General features: G+C 35.4%; 1 protein-coding gene across 1 annotated transcript; it reads right to left on the reverse strand.

The window, feature by feature from the left end:
• Positions 1-491: 491 nt before the first annotated feature.
• LOC126849499 (homeobox protein unc-42) lies at positions 492-23,292 on the reverse strand. The gene is made up of 6 exons (XM_050591397.1): positions 22,976-23,292; positions 17,047-17,174; positions 16,686-16,793; positions 7,449-7,631; positions 5,617-5,716; positions 492-4,084 (listed from the first exon to the last, which is right to left on the reverse strand). Exons 1-6 carry the CDS (start codon positions 23,193-23,195, stop codon positions 3,978-3,980), a joined length of 846 nt encoding a protein of 281 aa, XP_050447354.1. The 5' UTR covers positions 23,196-23,292; the 3' UTR covers positions 492-3,977.
• Positions 23,293-24,387: the final 1,095 nt, after the last annotated feature.

Consider the following 24,387-nt stretch of genomic DNA (forward strand, 5'->3'; position numbering starts at 1 on the left):
TGTAAGAATCATCGAGAAGAAGAACAAAATAAGAAAAAGTAATCGGGAAAAAACATCGGGCGACGGACAAAGCAATGGTAATTTATAAACTATTTATCATTTATATATTTTTCAAAATAGATATATTGCTTGTTCTCTTTTTATTTCCTAAATAGCAACTCATTAATTAATATAGGTGTAACATAATGCATATATGAAATATTTCAGCGATTTTATTTTAAAATACTTAAAATATTGGTAAAAATCTATAATAAAATATTTATATTTTATTTATATATGTATGTATGTACCTATAATGTATATATGCACATACATATGTATGCATGTATGTATGTATGTATGTAATGTCTTTCTAATGTTAATTTTTAAATTTATATTTCGACGTAGATTTTGCTAATTTATCTTTGATACTTTGTATAAGAGAGAATTATATTATGAAGACAGGAGGAAAAAGGGAATAATTTTAAATGTAATTTTTATTTAGGCTATGTACAACACATACGTACAATACGTGACCCTTGCTTAAAACTATGTTACGCTCGTCCGGTATGCATTTCCACTTAATTTTTAACTTGTCCTCTCAACACAATGTGATTTCGTGTGTGATTTCGAATGCACGAGCTTACACATGTTCACACGCGTGCCGTAAATCTTTGTATTCACTTTTATATGTGTACATGTTTATGCATATATGAGTGTGTAGTGTGTAGCGTGTACGTGTAAGATATGTTACAAATTTTTTAGGAACATTTCTCGTGGAATGCCGCGAACGATAATAATAAGATCGCAGCGCGAAACTACACGAAAACAATGCGCAGTCGTCTGCAGCTTCATCCTCGAGTCAATATATTGATTAAACAGTTATCGAAAAATGACACCAATATAGACGATTGTTGACTGGACAGATTCCAAATATTACTGAAAGGCGCCAGGGAGAAGTCGCACGCGAATCGCGTGTTAATCGTTTGTATTTCGCTTGTATTTCCATAATAACTTCTGCAGAAAGTTTTATATAATTTCCGCGATAAATTGAAATTAAAAAATTTATTCTTATTTTATGGAATTTTTCACACGTCAAAACCCTTTATAGTATCTCACAAACTTGAGTATAATATTTCGTAAAATTGAATAAAATAATTATTAAAATATGTTTAATATTTAGTTTTGTTTTTAAGTTATATAAAGCGCACATAATCGTTATACATAGACTTTCTTATATCCATTACATATTGTATATAATTAAACTAAAATTTCAATGGATTTTAAATCGAAAATTTTTACCGATAAAATTTTATTTCATCGGTATAGAAGAGTTCGAAATATAAACGGTTAAAACGACGAAAGCTCCGATTCTCTGTTTTTACGCGGGAAAGCATCCGGACGATGAACAATCGTAATAATAAACCGACTCTGCGGCAACAGAGTGAATAATGCTCGTTCGACAACCGTCTCACTGACAATCCAATTTTTACGCGTTACATCTGTTACGTTGCTTACGAATAATATTTCATTTCTTGTCACCTCAACGGCTATGAGTTTTCCCGCGACATCAAGCAATTATTTGCCTGATTTTATTCGCCTGTCGAAGCAATCGTATTTGAATATTACGAGCACAACATTGTTACACAATATGATCCGTTAGCGATAATTACATATTTTAATCTTGAATGTGTGAGTAAGATAAGGTACAACCCCATCTTTTGCATTTATACTTTATTCATTCATAGTTAAAAGAATCATCACGATATCGACAATGTACTCTTAATATAACGATTGACATTTGTAATCAATGCTATGATGAATGAAAAGAGTAAATTTTTTCGCCCAATAAACTTGTCATTACGATTCGACGAATCTGGTTTTACGGTACCGGATACTTTCTCAGTGTAAAATAAGTTTAAAAGTTGTTGCACACAAATTTACATAAATATATAAGCGTACCATGCAATAGTATCTCGACGAATAAATCGCTCAGTATAAATTCCGTCGAATAATATTGTAAACTAATGCTGAACATCCTATTGCGATACGCTGATATACATCACATCCCCATTTTAAGAACGACACGAATTAAAAAATATGAGCAATTCAGTAACATTATCAGTTATTCTTATGTCACTTATCATTCTCACTTATAACTTTTTTTGTCTCTGACTCACACATGCGAGATATTTTCTAGATCGAATATATACTTACAGTTAGTGTTTTACGTTTCATGTTTTTTTTTTTTTTTATACGTAAAATCACATGGTTTTGTGTCACTTATGGAAGGTTGGCGAATCACGTTCTTGTGTAGATTTGTATGCAACGACATCTAATCTATGCGAAGGGATGAGTTTCGATAATACGATGGTCGCGACGAAAAACCCCCCTGGCGCCCCTCAAATTTCAAACGCAAAAAGCACTGTCAGATACCGTCGTCCAACCGCGCTCCCATCTCGCTCTCTCTCTCTCTCTCTCTCTCTCTCTCTCTTTCTGCCTTTCTCCCCCGCCTCTTGTTATCCAAAATCGTGGTCAACATAAGCACACAAATCAATGCCTAATATCATTCACTAAGGGTATGCTTACACTTTTAAAAGGACATTGAAAAATCGCATATGCTAGAGTATCTGCCGATTACACGCTTTCTATGTATCTATATCTTCACCCTTATGTACAGTCTCGTCCTTTGCCTCCCATCCCCCCTTTTTTTCGTCAATTAACGAAAGCGTGGCACGTATCGTTGTTAAGAGATTAACGAATTGTCGCGTGCAAGTGTGCATTTGCGCGTCGAGAGACACGTTTCTTTTAATGAAAGTAATTAGAAAATAGACAATCGCTATACGTAGAAAATATACAGAATTCGCGACAAAACGGTTCTATGTTTTATACACGCAAGTCGCAGAATTATCGCTATCTACGAATCCAAATTATGGGCTGTCTCAAACATCGCGCATTTTCTCTTCAATATTGTAAAAAAGACTTTCTTCTTTTTTAGCATATAGAAAAAATAAAGAAAATTTTTCTGCGCTACGAAAATCGAAATATAGATGTGACTACTTAGCTGAATTTTCAATTTAATTCTCGCGGCAGAATTTTTTATTTTTTCTTTTAAAAAATGAAACAAATTAATAAGTAATTACAAAATTAAGTTTAATAAAATAAAAAAAAAATTGTTAATTCTTGAACAAAATAATAAATATAATAAATATCTCGAATTAAATTTTGCTACAATTTTGTCGAACATGAAAAAAGAACATTTTTTTTCTACACAAATTCATTCTTAAAATTGTCTTGACAAATTTTGCTTTCTTTTAATAGAATCTTAATTCAAGATTTATCATTACGAGAAAAGATTTGTACTAAATTTGCGTGAGACTAAAAAAAAATACGCGATATTAGAAACAATCTGTGCGTCGATCGTAATACAATCTATGTCGCGGTAATCACACGAGCAGTCATAGGCGAGAATATAAATAAGTAGACTAATTGAAATTCTGCAACAATATTCCTTTCGTACAACGCAATCAACTTTGGCGCTCTGAAACTCACATTTCGGATGCTCGAAATAAATGCAGCCATTTTATCGTAGTAATCAAATTTAACATCGCGCTTAATAATAATATTTAGCTTGCCCGAACAATATATATGACGAAATTGGAAACGTAATCGATGAGTGCTTTGACGCGTGTGTATTCGCAATATATGCGAATCGAGCTCGTTTGCTGCAAAGCGAAACGCGAGGGTGTGTCGCGAAATCAGGATGTCGATGCGGCCATGAGGGCCGATTAGCGGTAACGCAAATGGATCATCTGTATTTCTGCTTTTATCTCTTGCCTTTTTCGTTTGCGAAATGACGAAACGTCGATCGGGCTTTGTCGATCTCGTCACTATCCATTCGTGTTTCTCTTCCCTCGTTATCACGATCGGTTCAATCATAAATATGACATCGGATTTTTGACGAGATTCTTGAATCGCCCTCCCGCCTCCGTTTACAATTATGTTTGATATTGTAACATGGGTGCGGCCAAATTCGGGTGGTGGGCTGTATTCATTCTCAGAGCGGAGATGCTCTTGTTGTACCATTCGTCCTCCGCTGACATCCCTGAAATGAAAAATACGTTTTTAAGCGAACCACGTGCAATTTAAAACCCGATCGCGAAAAGCCTAAATTGGATAGACCTGGCTTAGTAATTTCTCTGTTTGGTCTTCATATTTAAATTATATATTTCTATTATATATCAGTGCCGTAATAAAAACGAATTTTTAGTACATAAAAGTAACATTGGAAGAATATTAAATATTTTATTTGCCATTTTACATTTTATATAATTTTATAAATAAATTTAAAATTGATAAAATATATATTATATTATGTTAAACAATGAAGAAAAGATATGCAATATTAAACTTTTGTTTTGGTTATAAAGTAGTTGCAGTCAATTGAAAGCAAACATTGTTAACAATAATTTTAATTAATACAACACCGGTGATATTATCTTGCTAATAAACCCATGCTAAATGTCACTCGGTGAGGAGAGTAGCGGATTTCTTTTGTCTCTCGAAAGAATCTCGAAGAGTGATTCGATTTAACGACTTTCCGCGGAGCTTTATCGAGTCTGCTAATCGGTCAATTTGCTATCATATTAAGACGTTAAGGAGAGAGACGTTAAATCGTTAAGGAGAAGCGGCGAGATTGCAAGCGGAGCGGAGCGTAGAGCAATCGCTCGCGTGGAGCAACCTTGGCAGGCAGGCAGGCAATTCGCGAATAGTCTTGATTCGATTTAAAAGCGATATTCCATCTCGCGCCGGAAATGGTGTAAGACGGCGCTGGGGGACGGAAATGGAGAGAGCGTCTTGGAGGTTGGCGAGCAGAGCTTCTCTCGTGCCCGGGCGTCGGATTCGCGCCATTTCCGCTCCGGATTTTTGCGGAATCATTCGATAACGTCGGGTCAGCATCCGCGAAAACGGTGCGGAAAGTCGCCGATAAGCTGGACGAGAAAGCGAAGCCGAAGAAATTAGTTTATGTTCATTCCGCGTTCATGAGGCTTTGCGAAAAAAAAAATTGACATGTGTGCGATAATCGAAAGACAATTGTCAGATAAAAAAATATATGTGTACGGTCGATGAAGCTCATTGCGAGATAATGATAAATGTAACATCGTATAACCATGCTTTCAATAAAAAACTTAATAATTATTATAAAATCGTTACAAGGCATAACAGTTAATTTATAATATGTATATTGGTTTGGCAAAATGTCACAATTTTATTCAATTCTAATTTTATTTTTTTTTTTTTTTATGCTCTTCCTTACAAGATTATTTAGACCACAAAATTATTCGTAAATGCAATGTTATTTTAAATGGAATTCTTTCATTTAAGATATTTTTGTATTCTAGTTTAGGAAACTTAGAGTAAGTATCGGCGTTATTAAAAAAAATTTAGATTCAAATGCAACAATAATACGATCGATTCCCCGCAAAAAAAAAAGTCAGTCACCTTCAAATTCTGGAATTAAAGACATTTGCATGATCCTTGACCCAAATAAGAGCGTAACGCGCAAACCATTCATGTCACTCATTTTACGCACACGCTCGCATTTAAAGCACTGGCGTTGCATTATTTATGACTCACCCATTGCATCTTGTCGCATACCGGTGACGGCCGACATATTCGACGCTGAATGCGACATGGAGAACGGCTGGGTCATGCTCGGATAAGACGTCGTGCCCATCTGAAACACGGTTTGTCACGATCAATGACGTTAATAATTTGATCCATGATTTTGGAGAGAGAAACTAACGACCAGCCGTTAAGATTTTGTCACAACTTTAGCGCGTTCCTTGGGATTCCTTTTAATTAAATAATATTAATGTCGCGTTAAAAATTTATTATTTTATTCTGTTTGAAAAATAGATACGCGATTTTAATATTCCGTGTAATTAATTTTCGCGGACAATACAAATGAGCGAAAATGAATTCTGCGATATCAATGAAATTATGGAGATATGTGCGCGGTTAGAGAGACTGAAACAACGGGAAGAAAGTAATGCGGTAATTAACGTGTGTGAAACATAATTATCGGCTATAAGCCACTCTTACATTTCCACTCGCTGGGAAAAGCAAACGGAATCGAATGTGACAAGAGGGATATATGGTTTCATTATAAAAATTAAACGCATAATATACGTTCGGAACTGATGGAAATTAATAATGCGTCGCGGTGTCTATTTCCTGACCATAATCAATTTTCCAACGTGTTACGTGATCCTACGTAATATCACGATTATTAAATACAATCTGATGAAGACAGAAAGAAAAAAAACTAGATCCTCTGAACTGTAAAGAAATTTGCATGGTATAAAACGATAAAAAAGTGTACTTTCTCTGATACTATTTTCCATCTCGATGCTTTTATCAATTTTATTTTAGAGTAACTATTAAATATAAAACTATTAATTATAAAATAATTATCATTTCTTTATTAACATCATAATTTAATGTTTTGTGTATGTGTATACGTGTGACTGAAGAGGGAAAGAGGGTGCATTATTATTAAATATTTTTAAAACCCTGAAAAATATATAACCACTAATGTAGAAAGCACTTCATAATTTATTTTCTTAGAAATTCAATGAAATATTCAACAAACAAGATAGATGACAGCAAGATAAAGAAAAAAAATCGCGTAAATAAAATATCTTTTTTTCTTTTTTTAAGAAACCGATAGACACGCTCGCGAATTATCGGCCCAATTAAAACGGTAGGCATTCGGTAATTCGGCCGACCCAACTAATCAGCCGAAATGCAATTTAGCTATATCGACCGATAGCGATGCGCCGGACATACACGCTCAGGTGCACTCCAATTTAATACCTCGGTTAAAATCATTAACGAGAAACGCATCGAATTCATTCGCAATATGTGGACCTTCAACAACGACCAAATCTACCGTTGTATCAAAATTCTTAGGTAAAATTTATCGATATATATTTTTTTTTCAAATAACACATAGAGATCGCAATCTCCTATTTTAAAATAAAAATATCTATTTATATCGCAACAATTTTACACTGCCTTTCTATAATATGACTAATTGCACGTTAGATTTCGGTAAAAACATTCGATCAAAACGATTTTTTCAAACCTCAAGTTGAGCACGACTGTTACATATTTAATCAATTTCAATCTTTTTATTTTCTCGTACATTAAATTCATAAAAATTCGAAATAGCTACACAAGATAAGAGGGAGTAAATATATAATATATATTAAGAGAACATATCTTTTTTGTTTGTAAGTCTTCTTGTTTATATCATTTTGTTTATTAATAATTTGTTTATATTATTTACTTGCCATTATTGAGAGTGTATCTTCGCGCTGAGTGTATTGGTGAGCGTGCAAAGCGGCGGGTATCGATAATAATGAAATTTCGGAAGCGTCCTGCGCGTCGTAAGGGAGCCTCACCTGGGGATAACGATTTATGCCATTTATGCTGTTGTGAGGATGGGGGTAGGGTTGATAACCTCTGCTAGCACCAGGATAGATATTCCTCATCATGGCACCTTGGCAGGCGGGAATTGGTGTCAAAGCCTTCTGCAATTGCTTCTCCTGCTTCCGGTATTTCGCTCTTCTGTTCTGGAACCAAACCTACGCAGAAACAAAATTGCATAAGCGAATAGGTGTAATCGTATGGATTAACGATATTTAAACCATTAGTACAATCAACTATCTTAATTTCTCTGTGTGCGTGTATTATTAGTATTTCGACTAGATTCTCGTTACGTGTATTATTATAATTATTTCTTTAATTGATATATATAAATTAATATATATAATATATTTTTTATGAGAGAAAAAGAGGAACTTCGACAAGTTTTGTATTACATATAATTTAATATTATACAAAGAATTAATGAAATATATTGGAGTTGCGGAGATTTATTTTTTTCTTTTTTTCACAATATAGTTTTTTTATGTTGCATTTATCTGTTTGAAAGAAACTCGAACCTATATATTAATTTCTCTGGAAGCATTTTAATACCAATACATATATATATATATATATATATATATATCTATTCTAAGTCAGAGAGAAAACATTTGATTCGATTCTATGCTTCAAGTTGTACAAAGAATGAATTTATTTCATTCTAAAGCCTCAAAAGTCATTTTTCTTTCTTTCTAAAAATATTAATTTAATACATTTTTGCGAGATTTAAAGATTAAAAGATTGAAAGATATTAAAATCCGCAAGCTTTATATATACATTTATTCATTTTGTAAGAAAATAGCGAGTAAAAAATTAATATAATGATATACATTCGCACGCGATACTTAAAAAATTAACTTCAATACAAGCGAGTTAACAATGATCTCGCGATCAAAAAAATGCCATCTCTTGGATCCAAAAATTGTCTCTTTTTTTTCTCTTATCTCTTGAACAGATCCTAAGTTTATCCTCGGCAACCCAGGGTGGTTTACCTATCGCCATTTTGCATCGGGCAATTTCCATTGTTTCGCGGGATTAGTAAACCCATATTGGGGCTTGCCTGAGCCGCCACCGGCGACTCACCCCGGCATCCACACTGGCGCACGTTTCCGCACTCCTCCCTCTTTTAGCTTCTCATCCACCCCCGTAACCCCCAACAATCTCCACCCTCGCGCCCTACCCTACCACACAACCGACAGACCCCTCTTTCTGGCCCCCGCCAGAAAGAGAAAAGCCTGCGGCTTCTCGTCCCGGATCGGGGTTGTTTCCACCCTTACCGGTGACGTCACCGGCGCCACCCGATTGGCCGATGCCGCGGCGGTGACGTCACACCGGGCTCGCTCATTGGCCAACACGTTTTATCGACATTTCTACTGTGCACCCTCTCTCATCGTAGAAGTGGGTGACACGGGGTGGCTCGAACCGGGTCTGTTCTCTCTCAAACTCTCACTCTCTCTGTTCTTCTTTCTCTCTTTCTCTGTTATTCTCTCATACTCCCTGCATCTTTCTGCCTTACTCATTTCCCAGCTCTATCACTCTTTGTGTGGAAGCATGGCGTTTCCGAAGAATGTCTTGTGAAATATCCGCAGCGATATTCTCGTATCAACCCCGAGTACGCAGCGAAAAAATCACTACGTGTTCGCAGAAAATGGATGAGTTTTTATTGCAAGAGTTGGAACAGGCTTATGCTCGTTCAATATTTTTCAAAATCAATTAATTTACTTATTTTTGTAATTTTAATTTATGTATTACGAATACGCAGACTTTATCTTAAAAAAGAAATTTATCCACGCACACAATATACAGTTTGTGCAAATCAAAAGCGGAAGAGATAAATTTAGAAAACAAGAATACTTCGAAAAAATACATTATTTACAATCATTTTTATTTTAAATCTTTCTTTAAAATATTTAAAATCAAAAACCCTTTTGTTATTAAAAAGTGTTTAATTAATTCAAACATTTTTCTAAATGCTTTATATCGATCAATAAAAAAGTTTATCTTAGCTTAAAATACAAAAAAGAATTTTATAGCTATTTTAATTGATTATTTCTCTCAGTTAATTATAAGGTAATTTTAATGCTGATTTCTTAATTAAGCCAGGAATATAACGTCAAACGGTAGTCTGACGTGATAAAGGTCGTCACCTACGTCAAGATCTATCTCGTGTTAACCCACGCCAAAGAGATCAACCCCTACGCAAGAAATTAATAGTTCATCAGCAGTGGGATTATTTTCGCTAATGATCTTTCTATTTTAACACATTATGATGTCTCTTGACGGTATGCTCAAACTTTGTGCAAGTATTGACTTGCAAATTTTATATATGCCAAAAATAACGTAACAGAAATATTTGCAGGAAAATACATTATTTTTATACAATTATACGTAAAAAATATATATTTTAAAAATATATCGAAAAAAAAATTAATTTATATTTTATTAAATTTATTTAATTAAATATAAATATATATGCATATAGAACTCGATGATATTGAATGGCAAATAAATTGAGACAAATAATTTTGCAGTTTTACACAATTGGTTTTTAGATTATCTTAGATTTGAGTTAGATTGCCAAATTAATTAGAATCGAAGATCATGAATCAAAGGTCAGAGTTCAGCGAATCAATTTCAATTTATGTTAAATATTGCAATAATAGATTGTTTAAAAGAATATTTTGTAAATTAAATTATTTAATGACCTGTATATAAAACTATATGTTTATAAGCGCACTTTACAATACAGAATCAAAAAGCTGCAAAATGACAATTACTCTTATATTGCGTAAATAGAGAAGAAAATAGAAAAGAAGAAAGATATATCCAGAATTATAAAGCTAGAGAAATGCTCTGAGAATTTAAATATAAATTTTAAAAATATTAATAAATTTATATATATTTTAATCATAAACGATCTTGTATAGGAAATTACGATGAATGAAGTTCTGCAGTAGAAACATCTAGATACGCCGAGTAGAGTAATGGAATCTTATTTAGATTAAGTTCTTGCCGCGAAATTGGCTAGAATCCGGAATTACTTAGTCGAGAGAGACAGAGAGTACTCAATTCGGATATGAAATATTATAGAGAATCGGTGCGATTATCGGCACAATAATAATCGGAATATTAATTCTAAAATGAATGAATCTTAAATCTAGATGTACGTCGAAAGGGATCGTTGGGAAAATTCAGCAATCGTAGATTACAGCGGAAATTATAGAAATTGCCGAGTTTGATACTTCTTTTTTCATGATATTACATAAATTTGCAAATAAAGTGAAAGAAATATTTGCGGCGACGGGAACGATATACGATTCCGAAGGTAAAGTCACATTTGAGGACTCTTAACAAAGGCCTTGATTAACATTTTCATGACGAGCATGCATCGTTCTAACTCACATGTATGGAAATCGCGGAACGTGCGAGAGGCAAGTCGCATAATCAATCTCAATTCGCATTGGGATTCTCGTCGTGGGGCGATTTGCAATTGCATAAAACACCCTCAGCTTTCGAATAATGTGGTATTACCAGATAGCACGTATACTAGTCGAAGTTGCTAATTCTAATTATGTAGAAAATATATAGCACATTAAAATATCAATCGAAACGTGCGATCTTATTTTAAGAGCGCAACATAATAATACGTTCGAAAAATATATAATGGTGTATAAGTCGAATAATATTATAAATATTTTTTTAAAAAACTAATAAATGTATTCGGTATATTTTACATAATTAAATCGTGCATTTCGAAAGTAAATCAAATTCTAAAACTCGTTAAATTACCCCAGGCATGAATAGAAATTAATACAAAACCTATTTTAACGAGATTTTCAAAGTTGGATTTGTATCCGTCAGATATACAAACAGAGCTCGATTATCTTTTGAACGTCACATTTTCGCGAGGTTTTTCAAAAATTCCCAATAAGAACTCCCATATTTGCCGCTCCCCTAGTATTTTTTTTTTTTTTTTTCGTATACATACTTGTATTTCCGCGATATATATGCAAATGACATTGTCGATGCTTCGTTTAACTCGATACCGCATGTTTCCGTAAAATTCTAAAACGGGACGTATCTTCACTATCGAGAATCCTGTTGCGAATAGATACATCTGTACGTATGTATATATATATATATATACAGAGTGTCCGAGAATTGGCGAAAACTAGAGATAGTTTGAAATTCGCAGTTGATTTTCGTCAACAAAAATAACAAAACACAAATAGTTTAGTAAAAAGATGATTTAAAGAAAAATATTCGGAAATGAAGCACTTTTTGCGAGAGATAAAAGGAAATAACTACACATTACTCATCGTTAAAATAAAATTTATTTCAAACGTGTAAATTATAGTTTAACGCCGAGTTACTTCGGATTTAATTAGTTTAACTCCGGGTTTGAGATATCCAATATCGATATCTTTGTTAAATCGACATTGATTCGAAACTTTGGACAGCGCTCCGTACCAGCCAATGTACATCCTGTACATACGGTACGCATTTACGGACGGGTAGAATAGCTTGCCCGAAGAGAGAGATCCGGTAAAAGGGTGATTCCTTTTATTTGCCTCTTCCCTAGAAGAGCTTTTCGAGAACATACTTGCGCGGGCTCGCGTCCCTCAAGGCGCGCACTCTGCAAGAACTGGAAAGCTAAGAGTTCGTAATTCAATAACTGCTCTCTCCCCTTCTCTTTCTCTCTATCTATCTATCTATCTATCCATCTCCTCCTTTCTCTCCCACGTTTCACTCATAGAGAAAGATAGGGAGAAAGAGTATGAGAGGTAGAAGAGAGATGGCTATTCCACGGGGAACACGGCTCAAAATGTCTGCTACTTTGAGGACCGCGACGGAGAAAACTATCCTCCTCCCCTGTATGCCTGAGAGAATACTGCACTCTGATAGCTAACCCACATACTAGCTCGAGAAAATGTGATACACGGGTAATGGCTTTCTCGTGAAAGAAAAAGAAGGCAAAAGCGCGTAAGATCTGTTAATATAATGATACTGCCTGGGCATCTATTTCGGAAATTATAGATATGACAAGAACGTACAATTAAATGTACTTGTGCAATACTTAGAGAACTCACTCATAAGTCCAACTATCTAGTCTTTTTAAAGAGAAACATTATAAGTAAAATTTTCTTCTGGTTCTATACCAATTCATCCCTCCTGTTACAGAAAAGTAAAATACTAAATCATCAAGACGATAAATAAATTTTATAATATAAACGTAGAAATTTTAAGAATTATAATTAATTTTATATAAATATATATTCAAATATGATTATAGGTAAACTTTAATGACAATTATTTCTTATACTTAAAAAGTTATAGTTTTCTATTTGAACTTACAATATTTTTAAGCAGAGAAGTTCAATTCTGATTTATCCGACATTAAAATTAGAATGAGAGTTATCTATATATGTATACATTGATAAGTTTAATGAGATTTAAATACTCTCGAATGTCATAATTATAATTATTTATAAATTATTATTCGTATAAACGCGAAAAATGTAAAGTCAACGGGCAGGGCATTTTTCGCTTTTTTTTGCCAGCAATTTTTTTGCTACTCTCTTAAATTTTCTTGTTTCCTGTCAGATGGGAAGCCGATTTTCTCGTAAAACGGTCGACAGGTAGGTAGGCTTCGATCGGAAGTCGAATCGAAGTAAAAAGGTCGAATGAAAACTCGGCTAACTCAATATCGCGGAGCTCGGGGTTTCTTCTTTCTTTTTCCTCGGCATAATGGGATTTCTTGTGCAATGATTCGAGAATTATTCTCTTACCACGGGGTGTTACTCGATTTTTTACTATTATTATTCATTATCGTCATAAATACTTTCGCGATCGTAAATGCTTGCGCATATATTGTATCAGCGACTTTAATGAAGTGTCAGAACATCTTTTTCACTTTTTAAATATATATATATATATATATATGTATAGTTAAATATTTTTATGACTTCAATTTTCTAATAAGAAAATTTTTACCAAAATAAAATCTAGTTTAAAGCTAATAAAAAATATAAAGTTTTGTTATTAATTTATCTATCTCTATAGAGAAATTTCTTCTATAATTAGAAACAGAAATAATTTAATGCAACCAAAACTATTATATTTTCATTTGTAATCATCAAGCAATCATGGAAAACATTCACCCCAAGCTCGACCAAGTGTTTTGCTTTACCTTCCTATTAAATTTATTTGCATGCTGGTGTGTACATATATACGTAGCAGTACATTACATCTTCCTACCAAGTTTCCTGCAAACCTCACTCGAAATGACATAAATGGACGGAAACGATCCTACACAAGGTGTACCGTGTTTCGCCTGGAAAACGCTCATTCAAGGTGCACTAATTTGCGCGCGTGCGTTTGCGCGTTTAGAGAAATTGCAAATCGCGTAGCGTTTGCGTCTCATCATCAGGGATGAATCTAGGTAGAAACTTATATTATACAATCTCCTCAAGAGTATTCCTGCAAAGTATTCCTGCTTAAATAGTTCTCAATTATATAAAGTATATAATAATTGTCTAAAAAGTCTGTTAGACGTGATATTGAAAAATATAAAAAGAGATTTTTTTAAATACAATCGACAAAAACAAACGACATTAGTAAGTTCTAAGTGCCGCAAAGATTTATATATCGTCAAACTTTGCATCGTTTATTGCGTATTAGGTAGAAAAAATTACGGACGCCGACGCATCTCGAGAACGAAAATATCTTTTTTTTTTTAGTGAGAGACCATCAATCGAGCAATGTCGTAGGAGTCGTTCCTTTAAAAGCTCCCGCGCTAGTCACGGCATTCTGTTTCCTCAAAGATAGCGACACGGGCCGTGGAGGCGGCGAGGACGAGAGAGAAATAGATGGCGAACGAGGGTGGCAAAGTTGAGATGAGTTGGGCGCGCAGGGGGTTGGGTGACGCTGTACCGGAGGCTGCCATTATATCTGAGCCGCCATTTTAAATTGAATTTTCTCCACCCTAGATAGATCTGAAACGTCTCAGGCTTGCCGAGCTCGCTATTCCTTCCACTACGAGACGAGGACGAGATGGTGCTGGGGCGTCGGGGGGAGGGGGGAGGGATGGGGGATGGGGAAGAACGTCGGGAGAGACAAGGGCCCCCCCTTTCTTACGTGGCCGCCATCCTACCTTTTTCTTCCACCGAGAACCCCTGTTTTGCGACGGATACCTTCCTAAACCCAAACCGACCTCACGATTCCTCCAGGGGACGACGAAATTTTCCTTCACCCTTCGCGTAGAAAACGGTAGGAAGATGTCTCGGCTCAATTTTCGGCTGATATTTACGATTTATTGATATCATTTTATATGAAATAGATAGTTTATGAAATTTATTTATAATTGGATATTATTATCTACCATTTTTGGAATTTTTTATTCAATTTTGCAAAATTAATTAAAATCTATTCTGCTTTAGAGTTGCATTCAAAAATATGATTATAGAATTATCATCTCTTTATAATGCATCGATATTATTAACATAATCATTAACAGACACTGCGTCTATTATTTACGTATAATAAATATATTATATAAAGTGATTTAATATTTGATAAAATATCTTAAAAAGTTACAGAATTTTATTCATTTATTGAAGTATAAACAGAGAAAAAAATTCAGAGAGAAATGCGAAATAAAGTAAAGAGTAAAAGCTAATTTAATGCGGTGTAAGAAATCAATGAAACCAAAAAGTATATATTTTGGTCGAAATCATGAAAGTTTCCTTATACGATGAATAGTTACCGTTGGCTTGAGAGTAGCCGAGATGCGCAAATCCGCGAGCGTTAATTACAGTGCGCGCTTTGCAGATTACAGGTAATTGGCCGATTCTGGGGCAGCCGCGCGCCGGAAAACCAGCGACTGGAAATGACATTTAAAACTGCGAGCCTCTCTCTCTCTCTCTCTCTCTCTCTCTCTCTCTCTCTCTCTCTCTGTTTCTCTCGTGTTTGAGGTCGGAACGAACACAGAACCATCCGCCGCGCGGGTTGTGCACCTCCTCGCGGCGGACACTTTGTGCATCGGTTATAACCGGCGAGCGACGAGCGCAAACCGCGTTTTACTTGGCATCGCAGTTTAACAGGGTTAAGTCGCGGCGGTTCCCGGGCTTTTAACTCAAACAACACCCCGTTGCATTATATATCAAAAGAGCGCAACGCACCGGCGACTGTTTTAATATGTACCGCTCGCTCGCTCGGAATTTGGGACTGCTACACCAACATAAACCCCGACATATCTCCTCTTCCACCTTCCCTCCTTATGCCGTTCTCGCTTACCTCTTTCTCTCTTATTACAAAATCCTCTACCCTTAATGTCATCACAAACCGCACGACTGTCGTAGAATTCACGTTTTCATGTTCGAAGAAATTAAAAAATTCATTACTATAACTTTTCCATTGAATTATAATTTTTTTTTTCTTTATAGGAATTTATATTATTACGTATAGAATGAAGAATAACAATCTTTAATGTACGTTCTCAGGTGCTTTGAAATTATTAATGTGAAAAATCATATCTGTTTCACAAGACTCGAGCAAAAATACTATTCTATAGAGTTTGACGTAAATTTTTTTGATTTATTGAAAGAAGTATGTTGAAACCGGTTTCCATCCCCTCTGATCAATTCCACGACCCTCAAAGAATATAGGGTGTCTTGGACCGACATTTGCGCGCGTAATTTCATTTTGTCACCCCACATGCATCTTTGATTCAATTACACAGTGAGTCACAGTCAAAAAGATAGACTAGGAGATAAGTATGCCTACAAATTTTTCGGCATCGTCAATATGAAACATAATAGACTGTTAAAAATCTATTCTCAAACAATCGTCTGGCGATGAAAAAAGTACTGAAAAAAGGTGCTAGTAACCAAAGGAGACATGTTGAATTGCAAGAGTATAAAAAAGCAAGCAGATATTTCGTTATAAATGTCCGAGAAAACTAATCAACTCTCGCGCGACTTAATGACAGTATCCCGAGATAAGAGTTGTCCTTGTACGATTAATTAAAAAAAGAATCTGTTTAGAAAAAAAAATTTACCAGGAACTAATGCACTATTTCAATTGAAATTTGTTTGTAAAAAAAATATGCGCAGGTATCAATAATTGTTAAACACTTGCTTTCCACTCGGGACGTTGGACGTCGAATCCGAAAAATCATTTGCTTTGCTCTCTGCGAAAAGCAGCACACTCACCTGAATTCTGGCCTCGTTCAATTTGGTGGTCCTCGCCAATTCCTCCCTGCAGTATATGTCCGGATAATGAGATTTTGCAAACGCCGATTCCAATTCTGCTAGCTGCTCCTGCGAAACAATTGAAAAGCCGTCGGTAAAGGCCGATTTGAACTACCCGGCAGGAAATTTCGGCGCGATACGAAAGATTAGGGCTAATCGAAATGTTATTATCGATCACAGGGTTGGTAAGAAATCTCGCTGATGAAGGAAAATATTGAAGAAAAAAAAAAGAAAAGATACTAATAACCAAAGGACATGTCGAATTATTCGTAAGAATATTAAAAAATAAACATTTTGTAGATACTTTTTTTTACGTGCCAACCTGTGTAAAGGTAGTCCTGTGTCGCCGTCGGGCGGGTGTTGGACAACTAGCTGTTGTAGGTGTGTGACCAATATGAGGACTAGAGGCGCAGGGGTCAGGCTTTAATTTTTTAAAAGCGCCTTCTGCTCCTGAAAAAAGAAGAAATGTGACTTTAATATTTTTACAGAACCATTTAATAAAATTTATTCAATGTAGATTACACATGAAAAAAAAAAAAGAAAAACATATATATATTTTCGTATTTGCCTCGCATTAAATTGGGATAATGTTTGCCTATACAGTCAATACGATAGATAAATTTCAATTTTATTCACATTGCATTAGTCAATTGTATTGCGTGCAGGTGTATAATTACTTCATAATTTCATAAATTAAATTATTCGCCGATTGCGCTTGAAATTATTTTAATGGCATATTAATGTGTACGTTGTGGCCATCAAATAATATATTGAGTAGCAAAATTGTATGTCGAACAGATAATAATATAACGACGCATTAAATTGTTATATATATATATATATTAAATTTTATTCATATTTAAAAGATAATAATCTCCTCTTCTCTCGCTAAACGATTTATTTTACGTAATGAAGAAAACGATCGTTTTTCTCAAAAGAACAACTCTCTTTTTCTCTCTTTTTTACGATTACACACCTGCTTAGCGATAAATTAAAATTAAAAATTAGATATGCAAGACGAAAAATTCTTGAAGATTTGCAAATTCGGGAACAAACTTTATATAATTCCACGGAATATTTCAATGATCACATACTTTGATGAAAAGTGCCTCCCGTGAAAGCGCACACGAAACTCTTTTCCACGACCAAACTGAGTTACACGTGACATTTTCCTAGGGCAACGCGATAAACAAACTCCGTTAACGACACCCGTCTGTGAAAGCTTCGCGCGCGGTTAACACTCTCCGCGAATTCTCGTACATATATTGTTCATTCGTTAGACGACGAAAGAGTCGGACAGGAGCGAACCGAAACTCGATTTTCCGTATCGCTTTCATCGTCGGAAAATTCGATATTCCACGGAAGGCGCGCGATCCGCCGAACTTTCGACCTCGGACGCGACAAGGTCCACGACCGCCACCGTCGTCATCATCGTCGGCGTCGTCGTCGTCGTCGTCGTCTTGGTTGTCGATGCGACGCGGCGTCGCGGCGCCGGGGCTTTATGAACGAACGTAGGCACCTACCCGGGGTCGCACGGTCCCGGGGTAAGCGTGGCGAGCGAAGTCCCTCGCACTATGCTAACTTGGTTAGGGCGTTAATGACCTAATCATGTTACATGCTGATTCAATGTTCAAGGATGAATGCTGTCCACTTTACATACCTTGCCCGGTTACCCGGTGAACGAGGAAACTCGGTCAAGTTCAGCGAAGAAGGCGAAGGGCCCCGACGAGGCCGTTCCTTTCGCTTATTTCGCCATGCTCTTTAACCATATATTTTATTTTCCTCTGATATTTATATTAATCTTTTTTATCCAAATTTCTTTTCTCGAAGTATTTGAAATTCGAGAAATTTTCGTCGAGTATTATGTTCATTAAGACCTCGTATTTTGAGAACATATCAAATTCTTTATATATTTTGGAATATAGATAAAAAATCAAACACGTAAAACTTATTAATTTTTTTTTTTTTATATTTGTATGGAGCAAAAAAAATGAGAGAGATGAAATAAGAAAATAAGAGATTAAAAAGAATTTCACGGAACATTCAACCATACGTAATCACGTGCAATTAAATTCTGAAAGTTGTGATAACGTGGACTGGAAGGAATACTTTGTTCCATTAAAAGTATATTCCATTTTAACGCAACAAAAAGCTCGTCCTAATTTTTTGTACATGAGTATAGATTGAAACGAGATTTTCATAAATGATACGAAATGAAATTAATGTCTCATAAAAGGTATCGGCAAAAAAGTGTTTTCCGCGATCTTTATGATGTCGAAATGAATTTTTCCCATTAATTCGCAGTGTATATAACAATGGGATATCGACCCATTTACGCAATGTATGATTCTTTTGTATAGTACGTAAAATATTGTTATAAACATTCTTCACAACTATTATTCGAGAAACACACACAAACTTATAAATATTGATTTTATAATTTAATTACAAGGAAGCAAAAAGAGTTTATTACTAGATTGTATATATAAATTTAGATTGGTGAAATATATTTGTGCACTGCTCTTCCAATTTGTTCGGGATTTGAATTTGTTTTTATGCAATTACAGAGTTTTTCCGATTGCAGAAAATAGGCAAAAAAAAATTACAGTTGTCGGTTTTACATCTTTGATGTAAAAATCTGCTGAAAAATTAGATCCTTGTAAACTATATCTGTTAAAACGAATACACTACAAAACCAAATATAAACATTTATCAAAAGGATGAAATATTATTACAACCAGATGAAATTATCGTTACCGTAATATAATTGCTGTTTGTAGTTATACGCAACTAACATGACGTAAAATATACACACATCGTTAAAAACTTCTTTTAAATAGTTTTCTGCGAATAATAAAAATATAAATTTTGTAGAAAGATAGAGAGAGAGAGAGAGAGAGAGAGAGAAACCTATTTTAATAATATTTGATTTATCGGCAAAAAATAGAGATATATAGACAATTACAAAGATTTTTTTTTTATATTTGTGTGCTTTGTATTTAATTAAAAATTATATTATTTTATATATAATTTTATACATAATAACTTTTTAGCCACAATATTATTGAACATTAGATATGAAACAAGTTTTTGTAAACAAAAAAATAATTTTGGAAAATAAGTTCCTCTCTCCTTTCTCTCTCTTAGAATTTTCTTTCAAATGGGATTAAAATAATAATGTATCGTGTTCTATAAATCAGAGATCTTTTTTTATACATTTTAATAAAATTGACAAATAATAAAAAATATAAAAAGCGAGACTTTTAGTTGTAGAAAACATAAAATATTTGGCAAATCGTTTTTCGATTTTAAAAATAGTTCAGAATTAATTTTTTCTTTAACATCAAATTGGTCAAAAGGCCCGTAAAAAAAGAATCATTGGATATCTTAATAATTCACATCACGCGTATCTCGTAAATTACAATGAAATATCTCGCGAGATAAATTCATACAATCGGAGAGGAGCAAAGCGAAGCAACGACAATAAAATGTCGGCAAAACCGTCCGATCCATGCAGCCGTTCGCAGCCGAGTTAACCCTTTGTTAGATGAAGTTACAAGCTGTTCGCCGACAAGCTCGACGAGGACACTCGAGAAAAGCTCGAAAAAAGGAGCGCTAGTGCGAGGGAGCATTGTGGCGGCGGCGGCGGCGAACATCTGCCCCCGCAGATTTCGGAAACGGTCAGGAGGAGACGGGGGGAGATGGGGGGGGGGACAGAAGGGTAATTAGCGGTGATTTTAACGAGGTGACAAATGACACGATTTACAGGATTACTGGTAATGCGATGGCCTTCTCCCGATCTACAGCTGCCAACCGTCGGCATCTGCTGTCACATTAGAACGCATTATCGGTCCATCGGAAAGTGATGCGCGCGTTTCCACGATTCATTCGACGCAATGCTAATTCATTTCTTCTCGCGAGAAATGATTGAAATTCTTATCAATATGGCAATATCGAATATTCACATCTACAAGTCTATTTGTCAATGTCTCAATTTTTCATGTGTCATGTGCAGATATATATAAAAAAGCTAACGTGAATATATATTAATTTGCGATTTATTGACAAAACGATGTGTCATCGAGTAAACTACTAAATTACTCAACATTCATTGTCAAAGAACAGGCAGGTAATTTAAATTCTTAGAATATTTAATAATAAATAGCAAAAAATAATGCAAATAGTAATCTTCTTTGAAATATTCGAGATCACGCTCTTTGAATATTCTATGTATGCAATTAACTTTTAAAAAAATAGCGAAAGAGAGAAAGATATCAAAAATTAATTCAAATTATAAACATGTACAAATTTTTCTTCGTGATAAGTCTTAAGCTCTGAAAGTCTAGATAAATGTAAAAAAAAAAAACATTTATTTTCATAATTACTTTAATACAATTTTAATTTCAAATTTTAATTAACAAAATATTTAAATCTGAAGATTGAAAAATAGCTGTACGTAACGACTTTCACCGATATTTTTCCATAAAAATTATTAGATTTAATTAAAATACTTGATCTTAATATTTCATACAGTTGTTAAAAATTATATATCGCAACGCTATCAGAGAATAACGCGTGTAAAACAAACAAATTTATTTTCCTCTACGAATGCAGGTGGAGGTTGACGACGTTACGGGTCACTCGACAAGAGCGGGACGCGCCTTTTAAGAAGGAGACGGGAACCGCGCGCGCAGAAGACCGTCGCTCGAGTACTTTTAATACCCGGGAGAACGCGCAAGGGGGTTAACGACATTAATTTTTCCCTCCACCGCCGTCCTGTCCTCGTTTTATTCCGTTATCTCTTTTTCCCTCGTCGCGAAACGGCCCGACGCTGTCGGATTATCATTTGCATGAGAATCCCGCGGTAGTCTCATTTCGTTTCCGGAAACCCTGACCTTGAAGGGTACGACGGAATGCTGGATATCGTGATTTGCAAATCGCTGCCATCACGCGAAACTCACACATACATACACATTTACGGATCTAATAAGGCCGAAAAAATTCTAACAACCACCGTGTCGCGAGACCTGTTGAATTTCGTACTCATCAATCAATTGTCATGTCTTTAGAAATGAAAATTCATTTTAAATTCCAATTAATACGATATATTTCAGTAAACAATTTACGGAATCAACAAATCTTGTTAAAAACGCTAGTTTCTTCAACGGTATAAAAAATTTAATAAACTAAATTAAGACAAACTTTACTTTGCGTCTTATTATAAATTCACAAAAATCGTGTAATATTAAAGGGTTTCCAATTAATTCAAGTCCGATATAATTTATATATACATATGTATATGTGAGTAGTAACTATCATTTTTGCATTTATTTTGGAACGACGCAAACGCTTTGTTTAATGAGTGCAAGTTGACGTTTCGAGTTACATGAAACACGCGTTATGAAATACGAGTCGCGATACAATAACAAGAATGAGAGAGAATGAAGGAGATGAGCCCTTTCATTTGATCCCGATCCCGAGTCTTTCGACTCGTGGAAATTGGGCGCGAGAGATTCGTCACTCGTTCAAGCTTCGTCCGACGTTTCAAGCCCACCCCATTAACGCACCCTCGGTGCTAAGCTCTCTTAAGCCCTACTAGCACATAATAATAGTCCATGGAACAGGTACCACCATATGTCTGGCCCACCCGATCCATTGTCAACACTCCGGGCTGATCGCCAGCGTGAACGCGTGCTCGGGGCTCAACAAGCGGAAAATACGTCTATCTCGAGATAGCACGATGCCCATTTTTCTCGACGATACAAAAACGCGATACTTTAAAAGTTACAAAAGTGAAAATGAAATTACAGAACACTCAATATATATAACATGTTATCATATTTTTTATAGAAATCGTACATCGTCGAAAAAAGTAGCAAAATAATAGAGATAGGATACCAAAATAATTCACTTCTTTCAAGTGTTATAAACTCAATAATTTCTACTATCTAAATTAATTACAAAATATGTGTTTTTATTTAAACTTAAAATAAAAAAGATACGTTATATATAAAATCTTATTTGGAATACAGCATGTATTTCAATAAATGTGCTTATGTAAAACAAAAATTATTACTGATATTTCGAGTTTAATTCTCCCATTAATAAAAAAAGGAGAGACACATTTCAATCTTTTGCAGTTGAAGTAATAATTGTGCGCTTAAATAAGGCCAGGAATTTATTTCTCTGTTAATGTAAAATAATAACGAGAATGGAAGCATTAAATGATTGCTGGAGAAAATGGCACTCACCGACAGTCGTGGTGGCCCCGACGCTGCTTCTACCGGGAGTCGCGGCGGGCGTCGGCGGGCTCGCCTCCAGGCCCTGATGTACCCCGTACAGACCGAAGTCCTGCTCATTCGAGCTGGCGCTGCTGCACTTTCTCTTCTCCTGATTGTGATTGAGGTGGAAGCTGTCGTTCTCGACCAGGCCGACGCCGAGCAGTCCCAGATTCGGCCTGAGCTCGTCCATCAGCTTGTTCTGGCCGCAATTGGCGGCGGCCGCCGCGGAGAAGTTGAGCTGCCGGCTGAAGATCGCCGGGAATATGTTGAATTGCTGGTGATCGAGGCTGAGGGCAGTCGTCGGCAGGGACGAACCGCCACCGCCGCCGCCGCCGCCACCGCCGCCTCCGCCGCCGACGGAGGTACCACCGACGGAACCGACGCCGCCCGCACCGGGACCCCCGGTACCTCCGGACAAATCGTTAGCCAGGGTGATGCCGGGGTAACCTGGTCGAGGTAGCTCGTATTGGTAGCACCTGAGCGAAATCTCGACTATCTACGAGGACATCTTCCGACGCAAGTCCGCGATGAGGGCGCTCCGCGTCCGCTTTGCGAATACGCACCGCGTATTATCCTTCTTGAATCGACACACCGAAAGATTCTTGAAAGATCGAGGACTCCGGCGAAGAATGGCTCCTTATCCTCCAGCGATTTGTCAGTGACTTTAACGAAAGGCTGGATCACGAGAAAATATGTTTCTTCTGTTTAAGATACTTTACATTTTTCGGAGTAGGCAACGATTGTTTAAAAAGAATAATATATCTTGTATGACGTTTGACGTTTGATCTTGTATTTGACGTTTATGTATTTTTTATGATCTGTCCAAGGAGGTCAGTCGAGCAATTCTAAAGATATTTTTTTTTAAACATTCTCTTCGGAAAACACTTGTGCAGGTATGCACACCTTTAATCACTATTATTGAAGGTTCTTGTTATGAGTGATAGCTATTTTGAACGTTATCGCATCATAAATATTGAAACAAGATTCATTTGTGTGTATGAGTGTGTTTGAAAAAATCAAAATTCGGATAATTATGTAAATATTGCTTATCGATTCAGCGTTAAATTATTCTGGTGTGTAAATTTCTCTCGTGTTATTTTCACTGCTAATCCAATTTTTATATAGTCTTTAATTCTCTCAGTAATATATATATATATATATATGTATATATATATGTCTGAAAGATTTAATAGTTAATATTATAATTAAGTTTATATTTTTATATGTAGTTTTTATGTCTGACTTTCATATATGATGTATACGATGTCTTAATCTTCGTAAAAATTTGCAGGCAGCAGTAGATTTTTGCAACAGTTATTCTTATCTAATAACAATTTAATCCAGATCCAACACACGCTTCATTCTGTATTTCATAGAATGGA

Source organism: Cataglyphis hispanica, chromosome 5 (genome assembly GCF_021464435.1).
Source record: "Cataglyphis hispanica isolate Lineage 1 chromosome 5, ULB_Chis1_1.0, whole genome shotgun sequence".
Classification (NCBI taxonomy): Eukaryota; Metazoa; Arthropoda; class Insecta; order Hymenoptera; family Formicidae; genus Cataglyphis; species Cataglyphis hispanica.

Bases quoted from the DNA above. Each gene is read 5' to 3' on its own strand.
- LOC126849499 (XM_050591397.1), bottom strand. From the start codon at position 23,195: ATGGACGAGCTCAGGCCGAATCTGGGACTGCTCGGCGTCGGCCTGGTC. The intron at 16,794-17,046 runs GTTGGCACGTAA...ATTGTTTCGCAG, and splicing joins ACAGGACTACCTTTACACAG to GAGCAGCTAGCAGAATTGGA. The intron at 5,717-7,448 runs GTGAGGCTCCCT...ACCGTGTTTCAG, and splicing joins GCATAAATCGTTATCCCCAG to ATGGGCACGACGTCTTATCC.